The sequence below is a fragment of the Onychostruthus taczanowskii genome, unplaced genomic scaffold, assembly GCF_017590055.1.
Source record: "Onychostruthus taczanowskii isolate IOZ18803 unplaced genomic scaffold, ASM1759005v1 scaffold65, whole genome shotgun sequence".
Taxonomy (NCBI): Eukaryota; Metazoa; Chordata; class Aves; order Passeriformes; family Passeridae; genus Onychostruthus; species Onychostruthus taczanowskii.
The window spans coordinates 4,781,840-4,805,719 of NW_024504233.1; the positions used below are offsets into that span (position 1 = coordinate 4,781,840).

Here is a 23,880-nt window from a genome sequence, read left to right on the forward strand (position 1 = left end):
GCAATACTCTCTAATGCCTTCCAGCTGCATTGAGGACAATTTGTTCATTTCTCTCAGTAATCAAAATGTGTTTTGACTAGTAAGTCCCTATTTAGTTTTTCTGTAATCGTTTTTCTTAATGGGAGTATTTTCCAGATGTTGTGTTAGTCTAGTCATCCGGGCCCTCTTCCAAGCCCTGTGGAAAGTTTGCTGTCATGAGCTGTCATTGGTGGTGTGTTTAACAAGCTGCCTAATTACCTGACCCCAGCACAGCTCCAAAGCAATATATAAGGACTCTGGAACAGCCCTGGGAGCAGACGCACTCTCTGCTAGGTAAGTGCTACACCTGTCTCTACTCAGAGCTCTTCTTCAATAGGAGAACAAGGAACTGGGACAGAAAATCCAAAGTTTTCATTTTGAAAGAAGATTTACTTTTAGTCTAATTTCCATTTAACATATTTCAATGTTAGGTTATGGTTTATAAAATTATGTTGCTGAATAACTAATGTTCTGTCAGTATTTGGTTTTATTATAGATTTTCATTTATCAGTATTATAACTTTCAACATTGTTGTGCTGAAGTGTACCCATGTTAGAAGACGACTGTGACTGTAGTCTTCATGCAATAGAATTCTGCAAAAATTTATTTCTATTACTTGTTAATAATGAATTTCTACAATCTTATTACAGAATTTAAAGCCTAATTGACTAATAATCAAGAGGGAATTTATGGAGTAATTCTAAATCAGCAATTTTTCCTTTAACAGTTTTATTATTTATTTTATGTTTTTATCAAACTACTCATATATAAAGATATGCACAGCATTTTAAAAATTATGAATTAAGTGAATGGCAGGTAGTGATGTGAGATTATTTCTTTTTAGGAATGATGTCGTACCTGAAAGTTATGATCATATGGAACATACTTTGCTTATCCCTGGTGGTCCTTTCACTGTCCTTGATTCCAGAAGTGTCTTCTCAAGGTACTGTAACACACAAAGCTGAAGAGAGGGTGTCTAAACAGTGTGTGCCTGATACACATTAAGAATATTTCAAAAATATAATAAAAATACTAAGTCCTAGAACTTTATTCAGATAGAAAATATGATTGTTTTATCATCACTGAATATTTTCATAAATAAATTTTAGTGCAGCATGGTCCTCTTTTTTTGAGGAATAACATAAAAATATAAATGTAATGCAAAATGTGTATGAATCGATTACTTTTTCTGTAGACAGTTTACAGAGCCTCTTGCCCTCATACTAATGTATTTAGCCCTAGTGATTTGCAGTTTGATTTAGGAAGAATCTAACATGAGAATATCCACAAAGGTTGGCTAGAAATATTTCAGTAAGTTCAGGGAAAGAAATGTCTCTACCTTGCTAAGTGCTTTCCCGTTAAATGCACCATTGTTACACCAGTGAGGCAAATTAGGGGAATTGTCTAATAATACTTCAAGCTCTATAATTGATTCCTTACTAAAGTAACACTGTTATGGTGAAGCAGAACATGCCCTCTAGCAAATCCTGTGCTGTTGCAGTTCTCTAATAGCTCTCAAATTTTCAGGGGGATGACACTAGGCATTACTTGCTGGTAGAAAATTATTACTACTTGATAGCAGAAGGCACAGTGCCATGTATCTGAGAAGTTCCTCAGGGCACACCCCATGCCAGATATGACCTTACACTGACCCCTTGATAACTGATGCCTTTCCACCAGTTTCAGCAAAAATCAAGATTTTTGCCAACAGCAACCAGGACCATTCAGGCATTTTCCTTACAAGTAACTCCATAACTTGCAAGTCATAAAAGAAATTAATGAAGAGGTGCAACTATTGGACTACTACATATTTCCATATAACTACTGGACTTATTTTCTTTCCATAAAGGAAGAAGGGTTCAATATATTGGGCATACATCCAGAAAGGAAGATGTCCATTTTGTGTTTTCAACTGCTGTATTAATAGCCCAGTAACTCAAGTTCATTAATGTCTCCAGTTATCCCTTCGTTCCACTTTTCTCTTTGTGGCAAAGTGGTCACAAGCATTACAAGTACTGTTTGAAAATCACAGTATATGTAATAGATATAATATTTGTTATCCCATGCTTTTCCTTCAGACACACACACGTGGAGTGTGTGCTGCTAGAAATTGTCTTTGGTGTTGTGTTGTGTTACATGTTATTTCCTTGTTGTTTCTCAATGTTTCAGCTGATTATCTGTTTGGGCTTGCTGATTGTTCAGCTTCTTTGTTTGTATTTAGGGACGCTTCACTTGTGGTCCTGCATGTTTCATTTCCAGAAGAAGCTGTTAGCTGGTTGTGTTAGCAGAGATTTCACAGAGGAAGGGGAGGGTTGCAGGGTGAATATCTGATTTGGCAGAAGAAGGCAGCAAGGCACTGCCAAGCTGGAATGCTCCAGGTTAAAGCAAGACACCTCCTGGTGTCTTGTTTTATCACCTGTTATCTGCACCATTTCTTGTTATCCAGCATTTCCCAGCAGTCTGGCAGTAAAGTCATTGTGGGGATGAACTTTTGTTAGTGTGCTAGTACATAATCTTCTAATTAACAAAATGTACTTCATAGGAGTTACAGGGCTAGATCCCAACTGTTCTTAACCTTAGAGCTGATACCAAATTCTTCCCTGACATCAGGGAATAAATATAGTGTAGGGAGTAGGCAGATTTGGAAACTTCCAGTAAAAGTGGTTTCAGGGACCTGTATTTATTATGAGAGTGCTCTCCAGTTTGCAAGCTAACCTGATTAGATGGGTTATTAGGAACAGCATTACCAACAGTAAAAATCAAACACCTAGAGGGTCTGTCAGGTATGGGTGTGCAGATGCACACCTATTATACAGAGGGTGAATCAAATTGGAGAGTAAATCAGCAGAGCTGATATACTGTCTAAGGGGTTAGTTTGGAAGCCTGTGGTCATACATACAGAACCAATACTCAAGGATTCCTTAGTTTTCAGAAGAAAAGGGTTAAGTTATCTCAGTGGAAGACCCCTCTAACCTGAACATGTGCTGCTGGTGGTCCTCAGGCTGGCTCAGAGCAAACCTCTGCTCCCCACACCTTCAGGAGGGGTCACACCAGGCCCTCAGCTTCTGCAGTACTGAGTGAGGAAACCACATTCTGTAGGAAAAAAAGAGAGAAACTTTAGCTCTTTTCCATTCAGCATTACCTTAAGGACCGTTGTGGCTGGGCAATGCTTACACCAGTGTTGTGTGATTTTAGATGTATCGAGCTGTACAGGGAGATGTGGGTCAGGGTATTCTAGAGAGCATGACTGCCAGTGTGATTTTAACTGTCACCACTACATGGAGTGCTGCCCTGACTTCAGGAAAGTCTGCATAGTGGGTAAGTTCCCAAACACAGCCAGTTCCTCTCCTCAAATTCCACTCCCAGCTCCCTACCACACCAGTGTCTCCTCTCTGAATGCTTAAATGTCTGTTGGTTTGCTGTGTCCTTGTTCCCTCTCATACATGTATTGTTGCTCCCCTCAAATATTCAGGGTAACCTCTTGCAATCCAAAGAAAATTGTGTATCCACAGGTTATTTCCAAGCAAAGAATTTTGCTTTTTACAAAAGCAGAACTAGGCAAGATTAGCAAAAACTGTTTGTTTTCTACTCCTTAGTGTATTTGTACTGCATGTGTCTGTCTCTTATACAAAAAAAAAGAAATGGTTAAAAGCCAATTTAGGGTTTTGCAGAAAGAAATTCTGACATATTCCAACTCAAATTTAAGAAGTGTGGATGCTGTGGGGTCTAATCCAAAGCCAGGGTGTCCTTCCATGGACAGAAATTGACTCTGGATCAGAACCATGTCCAGAGTCTGCTGGAAAATGTGTTTGGATGAGTATTAATTTATGCCTTATTTATAGGCAAAACTGTACAATGTAAATAAAAACAGATTATTGCTTTACTGACCATTAAAAGCATTTTCTTAGCAATCACCATTGTCAGAAATGTCAGTGATTTGGATAACAGTAGTTTGTTACACTATACTGTGGTTCCAGTAGAATTACAGGAGTAACAAATACTTCTCAGAATCAGCTACACCACTGAGTGTTGTTCAAAATGCAGACCTAGCATTCCCTAAAATTCCAGTTCTGCTGCCCTGACACACACTGGGGACACTTTGCCCTTCAGTCTTCCCTATCTTCATTTAGCTTTGTGGGGGGACATCAGCATTTCTCACAGCTGAAGATGCAAAGTGAGGCATTTTAATTATGGAGGTTATTTATTCATTGTGGGTCAGATTCTAAAGGTATTCTGGCTTCTGCACAACATTTAACCGAAAGTTTAAGACTAGAGGAAGTCTTCCCTTTTCTACTCCAAATCAGTGAGTCCAGGCAAGCACAATAGGTGCCATCCTGAAAGGATGCAGGCAGTCTGCTTAAGGACTGTTGCCCAGTGAGTGTGGAATCAACACTAAGTGACAGAAATGCCAGACATTATTTCTGAATAAATTTTTCCCTAAGATAATAAAAATAATTCTCACCTGTGCATGTGGGATGGATCCACTGGCTCAACACTTAATTCCACAACTGCATTAATCCAAAGATGTTCAGAATCTGCCTATACAGCAATCCTAATTTTTCTTGATACTGATTTAACTGTAAAACATGATTTTATGCCTTGTGTGCCCCAGAGACAATGACTTCAATAGAAACCTACATAAAGTGCTTTTTCTGAAGTCTAATAGCTGTGCACACTCTTTGTAGAGAAAGTGCTTTTTCTGAAGTCTAATAGCTGTGCACACTCTTTCTAACACAACATAGTCATTATTTGATATGAAATAGTTTGGTCAGTGAAGTTTCAGAAGTTAACCAAACATGAAATATTAAAGTCATGTCAAAATATGGTATATAGTCCTTTAGTACTAATAATTAAAGAACTGTATTAAACAGTTCCAAACTGGTCTCTTGGGGTAACTTGGCTAACCTGTTCACACTAGGTTGCAGTGTTTGCCTGGACACACCAGGTCACAACCACTCGGTTGTGACCTAATTAGGTGAATTATTTTTCAGAAATGCTTTGGTAGACACATCATTCTTGTTGTAAAGGGATACCCTGGTGAACACCTTCCTGCAAACCCAGAATTTAAATATCACTCTTGAGATCACCTCTCTGTGGCTGGGGAAGCAGAACCCTCCTACGGTGGGACCTGGCTAAAGTGAACGCGGCGGTCAGGTTTTATTGCACTGTCAATCCAATGGTCACTGCCATGGCACGGTGCCCTTTATGGCACTGCCTGACCCAAACCCCACATTACAGACAAATCCTGGATCAGACCGGGATAAGAGCCTGATTTTATGGAGCTGCTCTTGGCACCAGCTCGAGCCAACGACTTCACTGTAGAGAGGTCCCAGCGTTGCACACGAGCTGGCCCAAAGCCTGACTGTGCTGCTCTGCCTCCACAGCCGCCTCCTGCGAGGGACGCTGCTTCGAAGCCTTCGAGAGGGGAAGGGAGTGTGACTGCGACGCCGACTGTGAGCGATACGGAAAATGCTGCCCAGACTACGTCAAGTACTGTAAAGAGGGTAAGACATTTCTCTGTCTGTTTCACAAAGTCATATTTAAGCAGAGGTGCTTTACCATAAACAAAACAGTGTGGGTAACAACTGAAAAACATAAAACAGAACAAAACAAACAAAACATAACAAAACCGAATTTCACAAACAAATTGGCCAGCTTCTCAAACATGAACACTTTATGGAAACATACAGGTAGATATCCTGGAAGCCGTCCCCAAGATGTGAATTCTGAGGTTAAAGTCGTATTTTACATTAGGCTCTTTTGCCATTAGCCATGCTCTGGCAGAGCCCTTACTCAGAATACTGTGTGTAAAGATAAGGTCTGCACATCAGTAATAGAATTCAATGAGAGAAGCTGGGGAATCAGAACAGATTAGTTTGGAAAAGACCTTTTGAGATCATTGTATCCAACCGTTCCCCCAGCACTGCGAAGGCCACCACTAAAACATGTCCCAAGTGCCACATTCACATAGCTTTTAAATCCCTCTAGGAATTGGGTCTCCACTCCTGCCCTGGGCAGCCTGGGAACCTAAAGCTCCCCTGGTGCTCCTAGGGGTCATTTCCTCTTGTCCTATCCCATGTTCTTGGGAGCAAAGCCTGACACACCCCCCCCCCCCCCCCAGCTGTCCCCTCCTGTCAGGGAGTTGTGCAGAGCCAGAATTTCCCCCCCGAGCCTCCTTTTCTCCAGGCTGAGCCCCTTTCCCAGCTCCCTCAGCCCCTCCTGGTGCTCCAGCCCCTTCCCCAGCTCCGTTCCCTTCCCTGGACACGCTCCAGCCCCTCAAGGTCTCTCTGGCCACGAGGGACCAGCACTGGGCACAGCACTCGAGGTCCCTCAGCAGGGCCAGCACAGGGCACAGCCGCTGACCCGGGCCTGTGCCCACACCAGGGCTGGCACAGCCCAGGGGCCACTGGCCTCCTGCCCACCTGGGCACACATTTAGCCACTGTCTCCTGCAACCCCAGGGCCTTTTCCACTAAGCAGATGAATAAATAAATTGCAATAAAAAGGTGAGTTCATCTTCTAAAAACAACTCCCTTAAAATCCCCACCCATCCAAAAGTGGGGAATGGCTACTCTGTGCCTTTGGATAACACTACCTGGACCTCCAGACCACTTGCTTGTGGTCACCACAGTCACCGGCAGCATATTAGAGATGCACATCCTAGATTCTCCCCATCTCAAATCCAATGTGGGAAGAGCAGCCTGACACAGAAACCCATCCTGTGGGACAGGAGGGAGGAACTGAATGCCACATGTTCACAGTGTAGCAAGAAAAAATTTAAGAAAACACATATTTTACCTTTAGGCTGCAAGTTCAGTCCAGGGCAGAATCAACTGACCTGCAGTCACTTCTTTTGTTCTGTCCTTTTCTGCAGAGCCTGGTGGGGTTTCAGCTGAGCACAAAGGTACAGACCTGGAGGTGCAGTCCCACCCTCATGTAGCTTTCAGGACACCATCAAATGAACTCTAAAAAACAACAACAGAATATGTTCAATTTCATAATGTCCTTAAATTTTATGGTACCTACAGACCTAAATTAATTTCTGTCAACACACTTGACATATGTGGCCTGGCACGGGATCGCTGCATCCACAGAGCAGCCCACCTCCAAGGCAGCCAATTCCCAAAGCCCACAGCATGACACACAACACAAGTTACAATTATCATTTGGTTCTCTTCACCCATTTGGTCCCCAAATGCTGGGATAGTAGCTTGGCTTTGCCACAAAACTGCCCAGTAATTTAGACTGAAATAGAGTCTGTATCCAGCATTTTTGACTGAATGTCTAGAGAAGTGTCTTGGAAGCATATTGAGGTGAATTTGCTGCTGTGAGGCTGCTTAGAATTTCCCTCTTTCTGCTGAGGAATCGCACCCAAACACTCACAAAACGCTGTTAAACCATTTCATTTCTTCAGTTAAAATGTAATGAAGAATTAATCAACCATTCCTAAGATTAGAGTTTCTTCTGTACTGTATTAAGCTTTGCTATCAGTTTTGGTCAAAAGATCCAGCAGAAATCCCCCAAACCACTGTACTCAGTATTTTACTACTTATACTATGTGTGAATAACTAAGAAATCTGTTAAACCTCTTAGAATAAATTTGCTGGCTTAGCATCCTCTGAACATTTTCTTCTCTACAGTAAAGCCAAGTGTACAATGCATACCCAGAGCTCACTGTTATCTTCCCTATCCTCCAGAAGCTCTTTATTCCCTGAATACATGTACACACACATAAGCAAAACGTTTCCCTCCCCAACAACTGGCTTTCAAAGGAGTCATTCAGCTTCAACTACAATTTCTCTCTCTTCCTCAATAAAGGTTTCAGGATATAGTGCAATACCCAACCTTTCTTGTTTTGAGCACTAGCTCACTGTGAAAGTAAATATTTTGACACCATGGTCATCCCTTGGAGACAAAAATCCCATTCCTTTTGTAAAAAGCTGATTACACACACCTCTAGCAGTTACCAGCTCTCTTGGTTGGATCAAAATAATTTGGCCAGTTCCCTGAGCTTCATCACATTTCCTTCACAATTAACAAGTTCCTTCTACAAGGCTATGCAAGTAGCTAATTTCCAATCGTACAATTTGGCCAGCAATTAATTACAAAATATTATCTGGCTCTTACTGGATGCAACCGAATTTCCATTCACTCTTCAGAGCTGAAAAATCTGAACACAACCACCCACTTCTCCAAAAACTCAGCCTACTAGAAGCTAGCTTAATACCTATGTTGGTCCATGCCTGCTTTGTAGCTCCTGTCAGCTTCAAGGAAACCATTTATTTCAAAATGTCTCCCCAAAACAATCACTTGTGTAGAATTATCACATCTGAAGAGCTGCAAGGGGATTATCAAAGTAAATTCTTGGTTAATATGACAGCTCTCCTATTTCCACTAGAGTTACTTATCTGTAGTGAAAGTCAAGTAGTAAAAAGTCATCTGTAGTGAAAAAAAATAAGACAAATTTTCAGAACTAGAGCTCTGCTCAGAATTAATTTCTTTTCCCACCTCAAAATTGCCATTAGCTAATAATGCTTCACCTCAAACTTCTGGAAAAAATATTGCTCCCATCTGTGACTAAATACTTCAGGATCAAAAGGGTATTTGTGCTGTTTTTCACACAAATATTTGTGTAAAGAATCCCATAAATGAAGAGAAACTTAGTTTTAAATGGAAGATGGTCACTGAAATTTTGTAATCACTCTTATACAGTTGACACCAAGTACCTATAAAGATAAAATAACCTGTTAATGGAAGCACCTCTCTCTTTCAGCACACACAGAAAAGCCAACCCCAGAGACTCCTCCAGACAACAAATCAACATCTAAAAGGTCCTCCACAGATGAGGAAGAGTCACCAGAGGAAGCTGTGGAAGGTAGGCAAGTATGCATGTATGCACCAGGATGGGTGTTACCTAAAGGAAAATTAAAGACCATTTTCCTGCTCTAGAAATAGAAAGCTGATCCTAGACATTACCAGACAGTTAGCAAGCTTGGAAGCACTTGGTTTATAAACTGATTACCTCACCAAGCCCTCAGGACTTTGGAGAGTTCACTCAGCACAGACGGTGCAGAGAGGTGATGCCTCCTGTGTCTCTACTGGGTCGTCACACACATCCTCCAAAAACAGGGTACGGACCATTGTCAGTTTTGGACAGCATCCGTGGCTGGAACAGGAAGGGTGGGACAGTGATGAACTGGCAGCACAGGAAAATGTCCTAGGAGGTTCCTCTAGCTTCAATCAAGCCAGGCCTTATGCTGCTTCAGTGAACACACTTATTTATTTATTCTGACTGGAAAATATGCTGCTTTCCTGTGTTCTTTGGTACTGTGTTACAGCATTTGAAGTGATAACTCAGGAGACCAGTTTGAACTTCAAGCACAATTGAAAAGACCCTACAAGTCAGTCAATATTTTAATCCTCTCCCCCTTCTTCTTTTTGTTTTAGATTTGGAGTACTTATTTTCTGCTGTTCCAATTTCCTATTACAAAAAAACCCAAAAAACAAACCAAACCAAAAATCAACAACCCCCACCCCCCCCCCCCAAAAAAACCAACAACAACAACAACAAAAAACAAAAAAACCCCTAAAAACCATATAGTAGGTTAAATGAAAGAAAATTAAGGAAATTCAAATAACCATTAACAGGATCCCAGCTAGCTTATGGTATTTCAGATACATGGGATGGGAGTGAAACCTATTCTGTAATATTCTGCTCATACTAAACACAAACATTTGTGAAAGCAGAACTAATCTGCAAAATCTCGGAGAGAGAATACTTAGGGAGAGATTGAAATGAAGAAGCATTTGCTCTTCCTCTTACTGAATAACAATTTGACTCATATCAATAAAACAATAAATACAAGTAAAGAGAGCCTTAAATCCATACATCACAATGAGGAAAACAACCCAAGGAACAAAGATACAGCAGGAGATGCAGTCAGGGCTCTGTGTTCAGGAATTATTTTCATCCTGCTTCCCTACCTCACTCTGCCGATTCCAGGTTGTTGGCGTAGACTAAGTTATAAAGCACGGCAGTGGAATAAATAAAAATAACAGACTGAGAAGGGAAGTGTTCTGTTAGAAGGACTATTTTTAAAGTGTCTTCTTTTCCATGAAAGCAGCAAGAAACCCTAGGCAGCTGTGCTTACAGGCACCAAACTAAACCCTGAACCTGGGGCAGCGCCAGATTGTCAAAAAGGGATCATCTAAAACTGAGCTGAGCTGCTGCAAAGTCCCTTGCAGACAAAAGAAACTCCCATTCCACCTGGTCCAGGTTAGTCTGGCCGTTAAAAAAGGACTTGCTATTTCAAAGGAAGCACCTACAGCTAACGGGTGTAATGCAATTACAGACAATACCTACCCGCATGGCAATTCAAATGGCTGAACCAAATTTGTATTCGTTCTGTAGATCCTGAAAACCAAGTGACCACTCCTGCTCCAGCCACAGAGGAACCAGCCACTGAAGACGACCCTCCCACTCCGGGTACAGAAGATGTGACCCCTGATGCCACAGAGGAGCCACTGACTGAAATGGACCCAACTGACCTGCCCCCAACACAAGACCCAACCCTCGACGCCACCGAGGCAGCAGCAACTGATTCCGAGCCCCCCACCAGCCCCACACCTGAAGAGACAACCCCAGAGGAGCCGACAACTCCTAAAGCAGAGGAGCCGACAACTCCTAAAGCAGAGGAGCCGACAACTCCTAAAGCAGAGGAGCCGACAACTCCTAAAGCAGAGGAGCCGACAACTCCTAAAGCAGAGGAGCCGACAACTCCTAAAGCAGAGGAGCCGACAACTCCTAAAGCAGAGGAGCCGACAACTCCTAAAGCAGAGGAGCCGACAACTCCTAAAGCAGAGGAGCCGACAACTCCTAAAGCAGAGGAGCCGACAACTCCTAAAGCAGAGGAGCCGACAACTCCTAAAGCAGAGGAGCCGACAACTCCTAAAGCAGAGGAGCCGACAACTCCTAAAGCAGAGGAGCCGACAACTCCTAAAGCAGAGGAGCCGACAACTCCTAAAGCAGAGGAGCCGACAACTCCTAAAGCAGAGGAGCCGACAACTCCTAAAGCAGAGGAGCCGACAACTCCTAAAGCAGAGGAGCCGACAACTCCTAAAGCAGAGGAGCCGACAACTCCTAAAGCAGAGGAGCCGACAACTCCTAAAGCAGAGGAGCCGACAACTCCTAAAGCAGAGGAGCCGACAACTCCTAAAGCAGAGGAGCCGACAACTCCTAAAGCAGAGGAGCCGACAACTCCTAAAGCAGAGGAGCCGACAACTCCTAAAGCAGAGGAGCCGACAACTCCTAAAGCAGAGGAGCCGACAACTCCTAAAGCAGAGGAGCCGACAACTCCTAAAGCAGAGGAGCCGACAACTCCTAAAGCAGAGGAGCCGACAACTCCTAAAGCAGAGGAGCCGACAACTCCTAAAGCAGAGGAGCCGACAACTCCTAAAGCAGAGGAGCCGACAACTCCTAAAGCAGAGGAGCCGACAACTCCTAAAGCAGAGGAGCCGACAACTCCTAAAGCAGAGGAGCCGACAACTCCTAAAGCAGAGGAGCCGACAACTCCTAAAGCAGAGGAGCCGACAACTCCTAAAGCAGAGGAGCCGACAACTCCTAAAGCAGAGGAGCCGACAACTCCTAAAGCAGAGGAGCCGACAACTCCTAAAGCAGAGGAGCCGACAACTCCTAAAGCAGAGGAGCCGACAACTCCTAAAGCAGAGGAGCCGACAACTCCTAAAGCAGAGGAGCCGACAACTCCTAAAGCAGAGGAGCCGACAACTCCTAAAGCAGAGGAGCCGACAACTCCTAAAGCAGAGGAGCCGACAACTCCTAAAGCAGAGGAGCCGACAACTCCTAAAGCAGAGGAGCCGACAACTCCTAAAGCAGAGGAGCCGACAACTCCTAAAGCAGAGGAGCCGACAACTCCTAAAGCAGAGGAGCCGACAACTCCTAAAGCAGAGGAGCCGACAACTCCTAAAGCAGAGGAGCCGACAACTCCTAAAGCAGAGGAGCCGACAACTCCTAAAGCAGAGGAGCCGACAACTCCTAAAGCAGAGGAGCCGACAACTCCTAAAGCAGAGGAGCCGACAACTCCTAAACCAGAGGAGACAACCCCCCCACCAGGGGATCCGACAACTCCAAAACCAGAGGAGACAACCCCAGAGGAACCGACAACTCCTAAACCAGAGGATCCAACCCCAGAGGAGCCGACAACACCAGCACCAGAGGAGACAACCCCCGAGGAGCCGACAACACCAGCACCAGAGGAGACAACCCCCGAGGAGCCGACAACTCCTAAACCAGAGGAGACAATCCCAGAAGAACCGACAACTCCTAAAGCAGAGGAGCCGACAACTCCTAAACCAGAGGAGACAATCCCAGAAGAACCAACAACTCCTAAAGCAGAGGAGCCGACAACTCCTAAAGCAGAGGAGCCGACAACTCCTAAAGCAGAGGAGCCGACAACTCCTAAAGTAGAGGAGATAACCCCAGAGGAGCTGACAACTCCTAAACCAGAGGAGCCGACAACCCCTAAACCAGAGGAGCCGACCCCAGAGGAGCCGACAACACCAGCACCAGAGGAGACAACCCCAGAGGAGCCGACAACTCCTAAACCAGAGGAGCAAACCCCTAAACCAGAGGAAACAACCCTAGAGGAGCCAACAACTCCTAAACCAGAGGAGGCAACCCCAGAGGAGCCGACAACTCCCAAACCCAAAGAGCCAACCCCAGAGGAGCCGACCACCTTGCCAGACTCTCCCACTACCCCCAAACCTGAAGAAACAACCCCAGAGGAGCCAACAACCAAGGCAGACTCTCCTGCCACCACCCCCAAAGCTGAAGAAACAACCCCAGAAGAAACAACCAAGGCAGACTCTCCCACCACCCCTAAAGCAGAGGATTCTGACTCTCCGACCATCCCTGCAGCCCCTGAGGCCAGTAAAGCCACAGCTTCTCCGGGCAGTGCTGAACCCACAACTGTTGGCAAGGACTCCCCCACAGCTGGGGCAGGGACAATGCTTTCAGATACCACAATTGAGAACAAGGAGACAACAACACCAAAGAAAGACAGAACTACTCTGCTTAAAGACATTTTCACAGCTGCAACTGGGAAAGACACAGTTACTGTATCTATGGTGACAACAGCTAAACCAGGTGATTCTCCTAAAGGTATGGATGACCTTCCAAACACAGCTCCTACGGCCGAGGAACCTGTCACTGCAGCAGCTGAATCAGAAACAACTTCTACAGACACCAAGACTGCAACAACAGCAGCCACAGCTCCCTTGCCCAATCCCACTGTGCTGGTAACAACCATCAAAGAAGATTCAACTCCTCAGCCTGGTGAGGCTGTAACACCAAATGAAAAAGAGACAACTACAGACACTGAGCAGGCTGGGCCAGCAGCAGACAAAGAGAGCCCAGGTGCTGCTTGTGTTATTGTGGAGATGACACCTGGTAAAAAAGAGGTAACAACCATTAAAGAAATGGGCACCACACCTGAAAAAGAAATGGAAGATGTCACTGAAAAGGCCCCTGGTATTGCCAAAGAAGAGGTAACTACAGTTCCCAAAGAAACCACAACAAGGGATAAAAAGGACACAATAGAGGAAATGTATCTTGTGTTTAATGGGACATCCAAGCCAACAATACATTTCCAGGAGGTCACTGAGGCCACAGAAGAGCCTCATCCAACTGAACCTGAAACTCTGCCAGCGAAAGAAGAACCGGAAATAAACAAGCCTTTAATACAAGTTGGGGACCTGCCAATGTTCCCTGGAGAAACACAAGGTAAGTGCATTCCAGCAGGTATGAAAGCATCAGCAGCTGTGGAGTTAATTAAATCCTCCAGGTAGTTCAGAACACGATCTAAATTAATTTGTTTCAGTAATTAGTCCTACTGAAAATTGTTCGCTATCAGTTTCTCCTCCTTCTGTTTGCTATCATTGAAGATGCAAACAGACAAAAAGTCAAGGAAAAAAATGACAAATTTCAAAATCCCCTGAAAAAAATTGCTGGAAGTCAGGCTGCATATCTACCCTCCCTCATGGTACCTAACCTGGTGTTTTGTAGCCACCTACTAAAAGTATCATATAAAAGAGACAAGAATTCTCTTGCCTTGCTTTCTGCCACAGCGTTTTTCACACCCTTTCTTTATTTTAATCAGTCACAGTCTGCAGGTTCTTGGGCAATTTTTGAATCAGATACTGAAAGATATTTTGGGGGGAAAAATTAGGGCTTTAGATGCAAAATACTTGAATTTCAATTTAAATGAGATTCATCGTTCCTTTATATTTAACTGCATAAAATTGTTTAACTGAAAGGAAGCATAAATGCTTATTTATTTTTTTTAAAGAAATAACAAAAGGGAAGAGAAGCTGCTAAACCAGCTTAAAGGAACAATAAAATCCTAGAGCATGTAGAATACGAGGTGTTTGTAGGTGTTTTCCTGAATTACAGGCACTTAGGTGGCAATAAGCAAAGACACCCACACCTGGTCACTCGGCACTGCTGCACCAGAGCCGAACTTCCCAGAGAACACGTCCCCGATGAGGAATTAATCCCTGGCCCACCGGCGGGGCCGAGGGGAAAGCTAAGGCGGTTCCTGTGGAACCTTAAACAAACCCACCTGGCTGTGTTTTGCAGAGAAGAACGACGAGAAGGACCTGTGCAGCGGCAAGCCAGCGGACGGCATGGTGGCCCTGCCCAATGGCACCCTGGCCGTCTTCCGAGGTGAGACTGCTCCGAACATCCTCCACGGGCTCCGGCGTGGCCCCGTTTCACTTTCACCAGCCCCGGCCCCGTTTCACCTTCACCTGCTCCTGCTCCTGCTCCGGCTCCGGCTCCGGCTCCGGCCCCGGCCCTCCGCATCCTCCACGGGCTCCGGCCTGGCCCCGTTTCACCTTCACCAGCCCCGGCCCCCCTTCACCTGCTCCGGCCCCGGCCCTCCTCTTTCCCCGCACAGCGCCGGAGCTCCTCCCTCACCTGCCCCAGCCTCCTCCTTCTCCCTCCCTCATCTTTCCCGAACCCAATCCTTCACCTTCACCTTCATTACCTCCTCCTCCTCCTGCCCCGTCGCTCTTCCTCCTTTTTTGCCTTTTTCACTCGTCCCGGTGCCCCTCACCCCTCAGGAAACTCTCCCGAGCCCAGAGTCCGAGTCCCCCGATCCCTCATGGGGCCGGCTCAGCCTTGTCCCCCGGGGCAGGACGTGCTGTCCCCGGCGCCCCTCACGCCTGTCCCCCCCTCCAGGTCACTATTACTGGCTGCTGAACGGCCGGACCCCTCCGACCACCAACCCCCGCCGGATCACCGACGGCTGGGGCATCCCCTCGCCCATCGACTCCGTCTTCTCCAGGTGCAACTGCGATGGGAAAACCTTCTTCATCAAGGTGGGAGCGGTCCCGGCCGGCAGGGTGGGGCGAGGCTGATGAGGAGCAGCTGGGGAGGCTCAGCCGGGGGGAAAGGAGGATCAAGGGGGACCTTGTGGCTCTGCACAGCTCCCTGACAGGAGGGGACAGCCGGGGGAGTCGGGCTGTGCTCCCAGGGAACAGCAACAGGATGAGAGGGAACGGGCCTTAGGTTGCACCAGGGAGGTTCAGACTGGATACTGGGGAAAAAGATTGCCTAAACTTATTCCTAGTGTGTTTCCCAACCTGAAATAGAATGCTAATGAAATGCACGTGTCTCATTAAAGCTGTCATGCAGTTACTTCCCAATAAATCACACAGTCCTGGAATTCAAGCTGCTTGTTATATCTATGAAAATTTAAGGGCTTTAGAAAGGAAACCCCTTTGTTCAGTAACCCCTCTTAAAAATTAGCCTCTAAGATCCTCCAACCCTACTCAAAGGTTAAAAGGCTGCAAGAGGTACTTAAAGTTGTAGTAGTTTTATCCCATTTGTATGGATGTAGGAGTGATTCCAGTCAGATTTACAATGTAGCTATCAAAGTGCTACTGCTTTTTTACGGATTTATGGATTATTCTTCATGTTTGTTTTGTAGTTGAATAACCAGGAATTAATTTCCTCTAAAGCTCTTTTGTTTTTGTTTTTTTTCTCCTCCTTAAATGCTCAGGGTCCCCTGTACTGGCGCTTCACTAATGGTGTTATGGATAATGGCTATCCCAAACCTCTCGCAACTGGATTTGCAGGGTTAAGTGGGAGAATAGTAGCAACCCTCCCTGTGGCAAGATACAACAACAGACCAGAATCTGTTTATTTTATCAAAAGAGGTATGTCTTGTATTCCTGAAGTTCAGGAAACATCAAAAGGTGCTTGAATTGCCTTAGTCAGGAATTCACTGTTTCTCTTGATCCAAGACCTATTTCTTTCAAACACAGAAACATAAATGATGCCAGTGTTCCAGGTGCTCAAAAATAGCCTGAAGCTTTAAAAAATTTGTATTAGAACTTGGAGGTCTTTCAGTGCATTTTAAACCAGATCTGTAAGGGTGAGAATCCAGGAATCTAGCACTGCAGTGGCTGGACATTGAAGTAAGTTTCATCCGGTGGTAAAGCTATTTTAGTCTCAAGTTAATTAGAGAAGGGAAGGCTTCAATCTTGCTAGTTCATAACTATGTGTGGAAATTTCCATCTCTATTTCTGATTTCCTATTTTACATGAATGCTGTACCACCACCACAAGAATGTTGTTATTGATTCCCTGTGTGTGATAGCAATATTATTTCTGATTTCCTATTTTAAAGTATTTTCCTTATCTTACATGAATGCTGTACCGCCACCACAAGAATGTTGTTATTGATTCCCTGTGTGTGATAGCAATATGACATTTTCATACCTGATCAAGCTGGTGGTTAGGTGGTTTTTTGGGGGGGATTTATTTTTTTAAACTAACAAAACAAATGTGTTTTAGATGGGAACATGCAGCAGTATGTGTACAGACAAGAGCCAGCCAAGAAGTGTCAAAGAAGAGCCCGGGTCACCATCAGATACCCAGCCTTTGTCCCCAGAGTTGTCATCCGGCGGCGCTTCCAGCGTGCTGTGCGAATGCCGACCGTCATCCGCACGGTCAGGATCAACTCCCACCCCTCTGGTAAGTGGCACTAAGGCTCTCTTACACAGATGCTTTCACCTCTGACACAACATTGTGTTTGTAAGGTTTCAATGGCTGTAGGGGACACAGTGCCACAGCAGTGCCACAGCTCCTCAAGGAGAGTTCCTTTTGCTTGCAGGAGTTCTGCGCAAGGAAATCCAAATGACAACGTACTGGAGAGGGCTCCCCAAAGTTGTCCACTCAACTCTCTCCGTGCCCAACCAGAACAAGCCCGATGGCTATGACTACTACGCCTTCTCTTACAGTAAGTAAAACTAAAGCACATCACTATAGACCTCAAAAGATATGGGGGTGGGGAAGAAAGAAGCTCCTGTTATCATTTGTGGTCCTACTTTCAGCGCTACTAAAAAGTCCTGAGAATTAAAGTGTTGCCCATAATCAAAAGATGTTTCTATTAAAAATCAGTAGTTACAGGACAACATGCAGCAATGAAATACAGAGGTTCAAAGCAGCCAGTTGGGGAATGCATTGCCAGTGAGTTCAGCCTTGTAAAGGGACAAACCTTAAATGACAGATTATGTTAATGATAGACTGAAGTCTTTGGATCACAACACAGAAAGTTTTTAAATGGCTTCTATGGAACTTATGTTTCTGACACAACACAAAAAGGAGAGAGATGAACCACTTGACTTAGCTCAGAAAAATTATTTGTGATCCTAGGCAGACTCATTCCCCCAGCCAGGATCCTGTAGAAGCATTCCTCAGTTTTCAAAAAACTAAATAGCTCTAAGGACAAGCCATACACAAATACAGGCTATTAAAGGCCCTGTCAGTAAGATCCAATTCCTCACCTTGGAGGAATCAGCCTCACAGGCTCATTCACACTCAGGGACCATGGACTTCCCACTTCTGTAGTGAGTGCAGGATTGTTGTGGATGTAGTTACTTTGATTTCCAAATTCTTAAGACTATTTCTCTGTTCTAGCCACACAAGAACATTCTTCCCTGCTCCTGCTCTTGGGACAGATTTAATTATTAGCAATGCCATAAAACTTACTGTAACCAAGGACACCTGAAAAATAAAGCTGAGGACAAATTTATTGTTGAAGCCTCTCAGCTCCCTGTATGCACATGGAACAGTAAATCTGTTATCCAGGCCTAAGTAACATTAAAATGAAGGCTTGAGTTTGTGAATTCTTCCCATGAATTTAATACAGTCTCTGGAATTTAATTGTGACCTCTCTTCTTTTCAGATCGGTACTACAGTTTGGATGTTGGCAAAAGAATAGCACGACCTGTTACTGCTCTCACAGGAAAGACTGTAACCAAAGACTGGTACAACTGTCCCAGCAAGTGAGGCACAGCAGAGGAGTTTAAATCAAGATGCCATTTGGATGTCAATGTTTTTTTTAATTTTATTAATAAAAGACATTGAAATATGTGCACACAACTCTAAGTATTAAAATGCTGCTTCAAGCTCTGGCTTCATTACACTAAGCAATCACAGGCAAACTGGCATTTTGTATACACAGCTGGAAGTCCTTTACATTTCATTTAACTAATGTTTCCTCTGTTCAGGCCTCCTCTGCCTCCCATGGCATGAGTTACACCTGTGCAGGGAAAAAAAAACAAGTGCATTAGTACAAACCCTTCTAATCAACCATTGCACAGGTGATACTTCATCTTTCCCTAAAGAATTGTCAGGGCAGTGGAGTGGTTCCCTTCTGATACAGTAGTTCAAGTTCCCCCTCTGGCCCCTAAGCCTGGTGACACATGCACATGTCACCTATGTCATGCAAAAGGCTGGGGGTGACTTGTGATCCTGAACCAAACCAATGAGCAGAAGACTCTTAGAACATCTGAAATAAGTTAGTCCCTCTTTTTGTTATTTAAAAAAATGGTGACAGATGGAAGAAAATCTATCCTAGTCCCACCTCCTTATTTTTTCCCCTTAATACCAGCTAATCTATATTTCAATGTTAATATTGAGTCTTCGACAATGTTAAAATAGTGCAAAACAGAACAAAATCCATCAAAGGCTTTTTTTTTTTAAATACAGAAGTTGCAAAAATAATTTCTTGCCATGGTTTAACTCTATTACACTGAAAAACCTGTAATACTTCCAATAAAGCTTTTTTCAATGAGTACACATTGATATAACTGGAATCCTTAATGTACCAAATGGAAATTCCTCTAATGCTAAAACCAGAAGTTTCTAAACTGCTGTCCTAATAGACTTCTGAAACCTTACTTTAAAACTTTGAAGATCCAATGCCCTTTTACATCCTCTCTACTGATAAGAGCCAGGTGCTACGGCAGAAGGAAGTCTGCCTGTCCAAACCCTGCTCAGCCTAACACACTAAACCCAAACTAGAGCTCTTAGGGTCACACACCAAACTCGAGGGCAGGGCTGCTGTGTCACTCCCTCCCTGCCTGGCTGGCAGCAGCCAGGAGCACTTACCCCTCTGCCTGTTGAACTGCCGGCCACGCACGCCCGTCCTCAGCGTCGGGGGCTGCAGCCGGACACGGCGCAGGGACTTGGGCTGAGTGCTGCTCGTGTCTGTGGGAGAGGCAGTGCAGAAAGAAAGGGTGGCTGTGCCTGCCAGGTTCTCATCTTTACATGTTTTCGTATGTGTTATGCTTTCTTTACTTTAGAATGACGAAGGTGCCTCCTTCAATTTCACTGACCTCTCCTCAAAAATAAATAAAAGCTCCAAAACAAGTCTGGGACTTCTTTTGCTCTCTATACAAGGAGGTTAATTGATAACTCAATAGAGATTAACTTATTGTTGTTTGACAATTTAATTAAAAATATTTTAAAACTGACATCAAATATGCCAGTGGATAAATCAGTAACGTTTGCTCTACGAAGTGTTATTCTTTTTTGGCCTACTCCAGTTACTGTGGTCCAAGGAAAAATGGTTTACCAAAGAATGTACAGGCATCAAATTATGATTTTGCTCTAAAATAATCTGGGAAGACCTTGGAGCCCCTTCCAGTGACTAAAAGGGCTCCAGAAAAGCTGGAGAGGGACTTGGGACAAGTGATGGAGGGACAGGACAAAAAGGAATGGCTTCCCATTGCCAGAGGGCAGGGTCAGATGGGGTACTGGGAAAGAATTGTTCTCCGTGCGGGTGGGGAAGCCCTGGCACAGGGTGCCCAGAGAAGATGTGGGTCCTTGGAAGTGTCCAAGGCCAGGCTGGACAAAGCGTGAAACAACCTGGTCTAGTGGAAGGTGTCCCTGCCCATGGCAGGGTGGTACTGCATGGGCTTTAAGAGCCATTCCACCATTCTATGAGTCTGTGGTTCTAAGAGTTTTATCTTATTTTGTGTAACACTGGCTACCAGCCACGATGTTGGACAAAGGAATTCCCACTCTTAATGAAAAGGTACGAACTATTATTGTGATTATTCTGTACCTGCAGATGAACTGGAAGGAGGATCCTGACTAGTTGAAGGAAGATCTGACTCATCAGATGGTTGAACAGATTCTTCTTCTTGCTGGCTATCGATTTCTAGGCCTGCTTCTGAAGTAATGCTAGAAGGGAAGGTGGAGGAGGAGAACCATGTAAGTATATTTGCATAGCTTCAAAAAGGTCCAGAAAAAAACAACCTCTGTCTTGGAACACAAAGATTCAATGAAAATCAAAAGTAAAATATAGCATAAAATGATAAACTCTCCCCTTTTAGATCTTAACTTCACCATACTACAAAACATAGCAATTATTATAAATATTGTAAGTTGCACTTGTAAAGCAAAAAACAAAATTATTAATCTACAAAATTCACTAAGAACTGCTTATTCCAGCCCTGTGCCTCATCTTTTGTACATGCACTGTCTTAACTGGGTGACTTAATCATAGATGTGTGCTTTGCATGAGGAGTGATTTTCTGTATTACACAGGAGCGCCTTAGTCTTTATTCTACAAACTGATCCTTCATCCCGTGCCTTTAACATCAGTATTTGACTACTGCAGAGTGCTTTGCATTCTTAAAAAATAGTAATTTTTTTTGGTGACTTTTATATTAACTTTGTTAAACCCCAAGGAGAAGATCAGCAGATCATTGGTTTTGGATGACGAGTCAGATTGTCCTGCCTCACAGCACTACAAAACGCTGTCTGAGCTGCCCCTGGGTGACAATGGACGTGTCAGCAGTGCTAGTGAACCAAAGCAGCAGAGGTGCTTTACCCTTCAGACTCTGCCTCTGCAAAGACCTCGTCGGCGTCGTCGCCGGCGCCGGGCTCGGTGGTGGTGGACAGGCTGCCGGTGGAGGTGGTGACCATGGGCACAGACTGCGACGCGTGCTCCGAGGCGTCGGCTGAGGCGCTCTCCGTGAACACCGTCACTGCGGAGCACAGACACCCTCAGGCCCTGCCCACAGAGCCCTGTGACAGCACAGGCAGCTCGGGGACAGGCTGCCCAGCGCTCCTGAGGAGCAGCAGCACTGCACTGATCACGGGGAATCATTCCCTGCTTCGCTCTGCAGACCTCTGCCACTTACCCGGTGCTGCCACTTGTAACGGTGTTGTGGGGACACTACGACCCCCTGATTCCTCCTCATGGGCAAGGAATAGTGGGGTTTCATACATCCCTAAACCTGCAACACAAAGTTCCAGTGACAATCCATCCAAATGAGTGGCTATAAAAAGGATTACCCAATGTCTTCCCTCTGGCCACCTGATAAAATCCAGTCACTTGTATTTAAGCAGATTTTTGTTATTTTGTTTTGACTTACTGCCAGAGCTGATCACGATTTATTGGAAGGTAAAACCTTGATGAAAATATTACTGCTTGTTTTTTTTAACTTTCATAATTGTATGATGCCATTATTTTGCTGTGAGCTTTCTTCAGAGAACCGCCTGTGTTCCATGCCAACAGGTATGCCGGGGAAAGGGACAGATTCAGACCAACAACAAACACAACAGCCTGGCCATCTCTGAGCAGATAAGGACATAGCCCAAAGATTTCTTTGCATTTGATATTTTCCCCTAACGTTTCACTACAGGGAAGCTACAACGAATAGTAAAATTGAAGTTAAAAACCATTCCTTCAGTATTTCATTCAATTTCCAAATCCTAACACGACTATAAACGTAGCAGCTTGAAGATAACACCTTGTCAATTTCTGTTATTCTCTCCCTGCTGACAATTATTGAAGAGTTGCAGGTTTCCACACTTCAACAATTTCCTGAAGCATTGTGTGAAGAATTGTGTTTTGTTGACTGAATTCTCTCTTTTTCACTCAAAGACCCACAGAAAAGAGAGCCCAGAACTGCTTTACCTCCTTGTGATGCCAGCTGCCCAAGATCAGAGTGACTGGAGCTGGTTTGTGGCATATCTTCGGGGGGCCCAAATCTGAACCGAGGAACTCCAGCTACCTGGGGGGAACTGGAAAATACAGACTTCAGGAATTCTGCAACCTCCCCAAAGATCGGGGCAGGGGGGAGAACTTTCTGACCAAGAGAACAAATCAAGCATGACACAAAATGAGCTAATACTGACCATAAAAATCAGCTGAGCTACTGCTAAATAAACAGCAATTAGCTCTCAAATTATTAGGAATGCATTCAAAATCAGTACAACAGTCCTGAAGAGAATATTCTTTACTTATCCATTCTATGAACTTTCACAATTTTAAGTAGATTGCTGGACATGTCCAGAACATCCCAAAAGCAAAAATGGAGGTAACTTTTCCTACTTTCATTGGCAATACCAATGGGGAGGGAGGAAGAAGAAGGAAGGAAATTTGATAGAACTTTTGTGTTTGTTTAATCTCTTCTTAAATTACCAAGTTACAATACACTGGAGAATATTCACTTCCTAATTTGCTGATCAGTTATATGACACAATTCAAACAATAATTACTCATCTGCACATGCAGTTATCTATCCTACCATGTTACTTCAATCACAAGTTCATTTAATTTAAATTTATTTTGATTTCACTGAAAAATAGAAAGAAATAGAATAAAGAAAAGCCTTTTTTCCTTTTTCTTTTCACATCTACTTACTGAATGGCTTCTGCAAATCCATCTGTACGATGTGGAACTACAAGAGTTGGTGTGCTTGGAACTGTTCTGTCCTCATCATCAAAGAAGTGCTGCTGCTGGAAAAAAAGAGACTGATATGAGAGCCTACAATGTATTTCCAGTTTTTACCAGCTGAGTTAAAGGTTGATTTTTCCACATAGTCCAGCAAAACAAAGACAGATTTAGCTCTAACAAAATTTTTGTTTAATTTCAGACATCTAAAGCTGATGCCTTTGGTCTCGCAGAAGGTACTTTACCCAGTCAGTCTCTTTTCTGTCACTGAACCTGCATCTGTTCTGTCAAATACAGCTGAATAAAGGGTTCAAAATTAGCTGATGGAGACAGCATAAATTAGCCTTGTTCCTTTAGGATGAGGCTGAACCTAGTATTATTTTTTCCAGCAACACAGCCACTTTGACAGACTCTAAAAATAAGTAAATAAAATCACCTTAGACGAAACCAACTGAGTCTCTTTTGAACCCCTTTGTTTCCTGTGAGTTTTCTAGTCTTTGCCTTCCATTAATAGAGGAATTAACAGGAGTAGAATATTTTCTGCATGACTACAGAGACCATCCCCCCAGAGAAATCAGCAGCCAGGCTTCTTTAAAAACCAAAGTAACCCCAAGAGTTAGAAATGTTCCCTCAAAGCAGGTCTTCAGTAATAGATTCTGATACACTCACCATTCCACCTATCCCAGGGGTCAGCTGAAGCCCTCTCCCCACCGACTGTCTCCGAGTCATCTGGATTCTCTTTACGGGAAAGAAATGGGGGAAGTTGTGTGAATGTGGTCCTGGAATTCTAACAACATACAAGTGTTC

General features: G+C 44.1%; 2 protein-coding genes across 8 annotated transcripts in view; one reads left to right on the plus strand and one right to left on the minus strand.

The window, feature by feature from the left end:
* Positions 1 to 279: 279 nt before the first annotated feature.
* PRG4 (proteoglycan 4) lies at positions 280 to 18,482 on the plus strand. Of its 2 annotated transcripts, XM_041420690.1 has the most exons (13): positions 280 to 312; positions 863 to 961; positions 3,214 to 3,336; positions 5,403 to 5,522; positions 8,791 to 8,892; positions 10,429 to 12,498; positions 12,616 to 13,815; positions 14,671 to 14,757; positions 15,274 to 15,413; positions 16,097 to 16,253; positions 16,893 to 17,072; positions 17,212 to 17,337; positions 18,286 to 18,482. In XM_041420690.1, exons 2-13 carry the CDS (start codon positions 865 to 867, stop codon positions 18,387 to 18,389), a joined length of 4,506 nt encoding a protein of 1,501 aa, XP_041276624.1. In that variant the 5' UTR covers positions 280 to 312; positions 863 to 864; the 3' UTR covers positions 18,390 to 18,482. The 2 variants fall into 2 exon arrangements, with proteins under 2 accessions (XP_041276624.1, XP_041276623.1); XM_041420689.1 differs by having other exon boundaries at positions 10,429 to 13,815.
* Positions 18,434 to 23,880, minus strand: part of TPR (translocated promoter region, nuclear basket protein) — a 34,221-nt gene continuing 28,774 nt past the window's right edge. For 2 of the 6 annotated variants that reach the window (XM_041420687.1, XM_041420686.1), the window contains exons 44-51: positions 23,743 to 23,811; positions 23,044 to 23,138; positions 22,315 to 22,421; positions 21,536 to 21,631; positions 21,223 to 21,379; positions 20,452 to 20,570; positions 19,494 to 19,592; positions 18,436 to 18,642 (exon numbers count right to left, since the gene is read on the minus strand). In XM_041420687.1, coding sequence (XP_041276621.1) covers positions 18,587 to 18,642; positions 19,494 to 19,592; positions 20,452 to 20,570; positions 21,223 to 21,379; positions 21,536 to 21,631; positions 22,315 to 22,421; positions 23,044 to 23,138; positions 23,743 to 23,811 — 798 coding nt within the window. In that variant the 3' untranslated portion in view covers positions 18,436 to 18,586. Of the gene's footprint in view, positions 18,643 to 19,493; positions 19,593 to 20,451; positions 20,571 to 21,222; positions 21,380 to 21,535; positions 21,632 to 22,314; positions 22,422 to 23,043; positions 23,154 to 23,742; positions 23,812 to 23,880 lie in introns of all 6 variants that reach the window. The other 4 variants (XM_041420685.1, XM_041420683.1, XM_041420684.1 and 1 more) reach the window with 4 other exon arrangements.

Bases quoted from the DNA above. Each gene is read 5' to 3' on its own strand.
- PRG4 (XM_041420689.1), top strand. From the start codon at position 865: ATGATGTCGTACCTGAAAGTTATGATCATATGGAACATACTTTGCTTA. The intron at 8,893-10,428 runs GTAGGCAAGTAT...TTCGTTCTGTAG, and splicing joins ACCAGAGGAAGCTGTGGAAG to ATCCTGAAAACCAAGTGACC. The intron at 14,758-15,273 runs GTGAGACTGCTC...CCCCCCCTCCAG, and splicing joins CACCCTGGCCGTCTTCCGAG to GTCACTATTACTGGCTGCTG.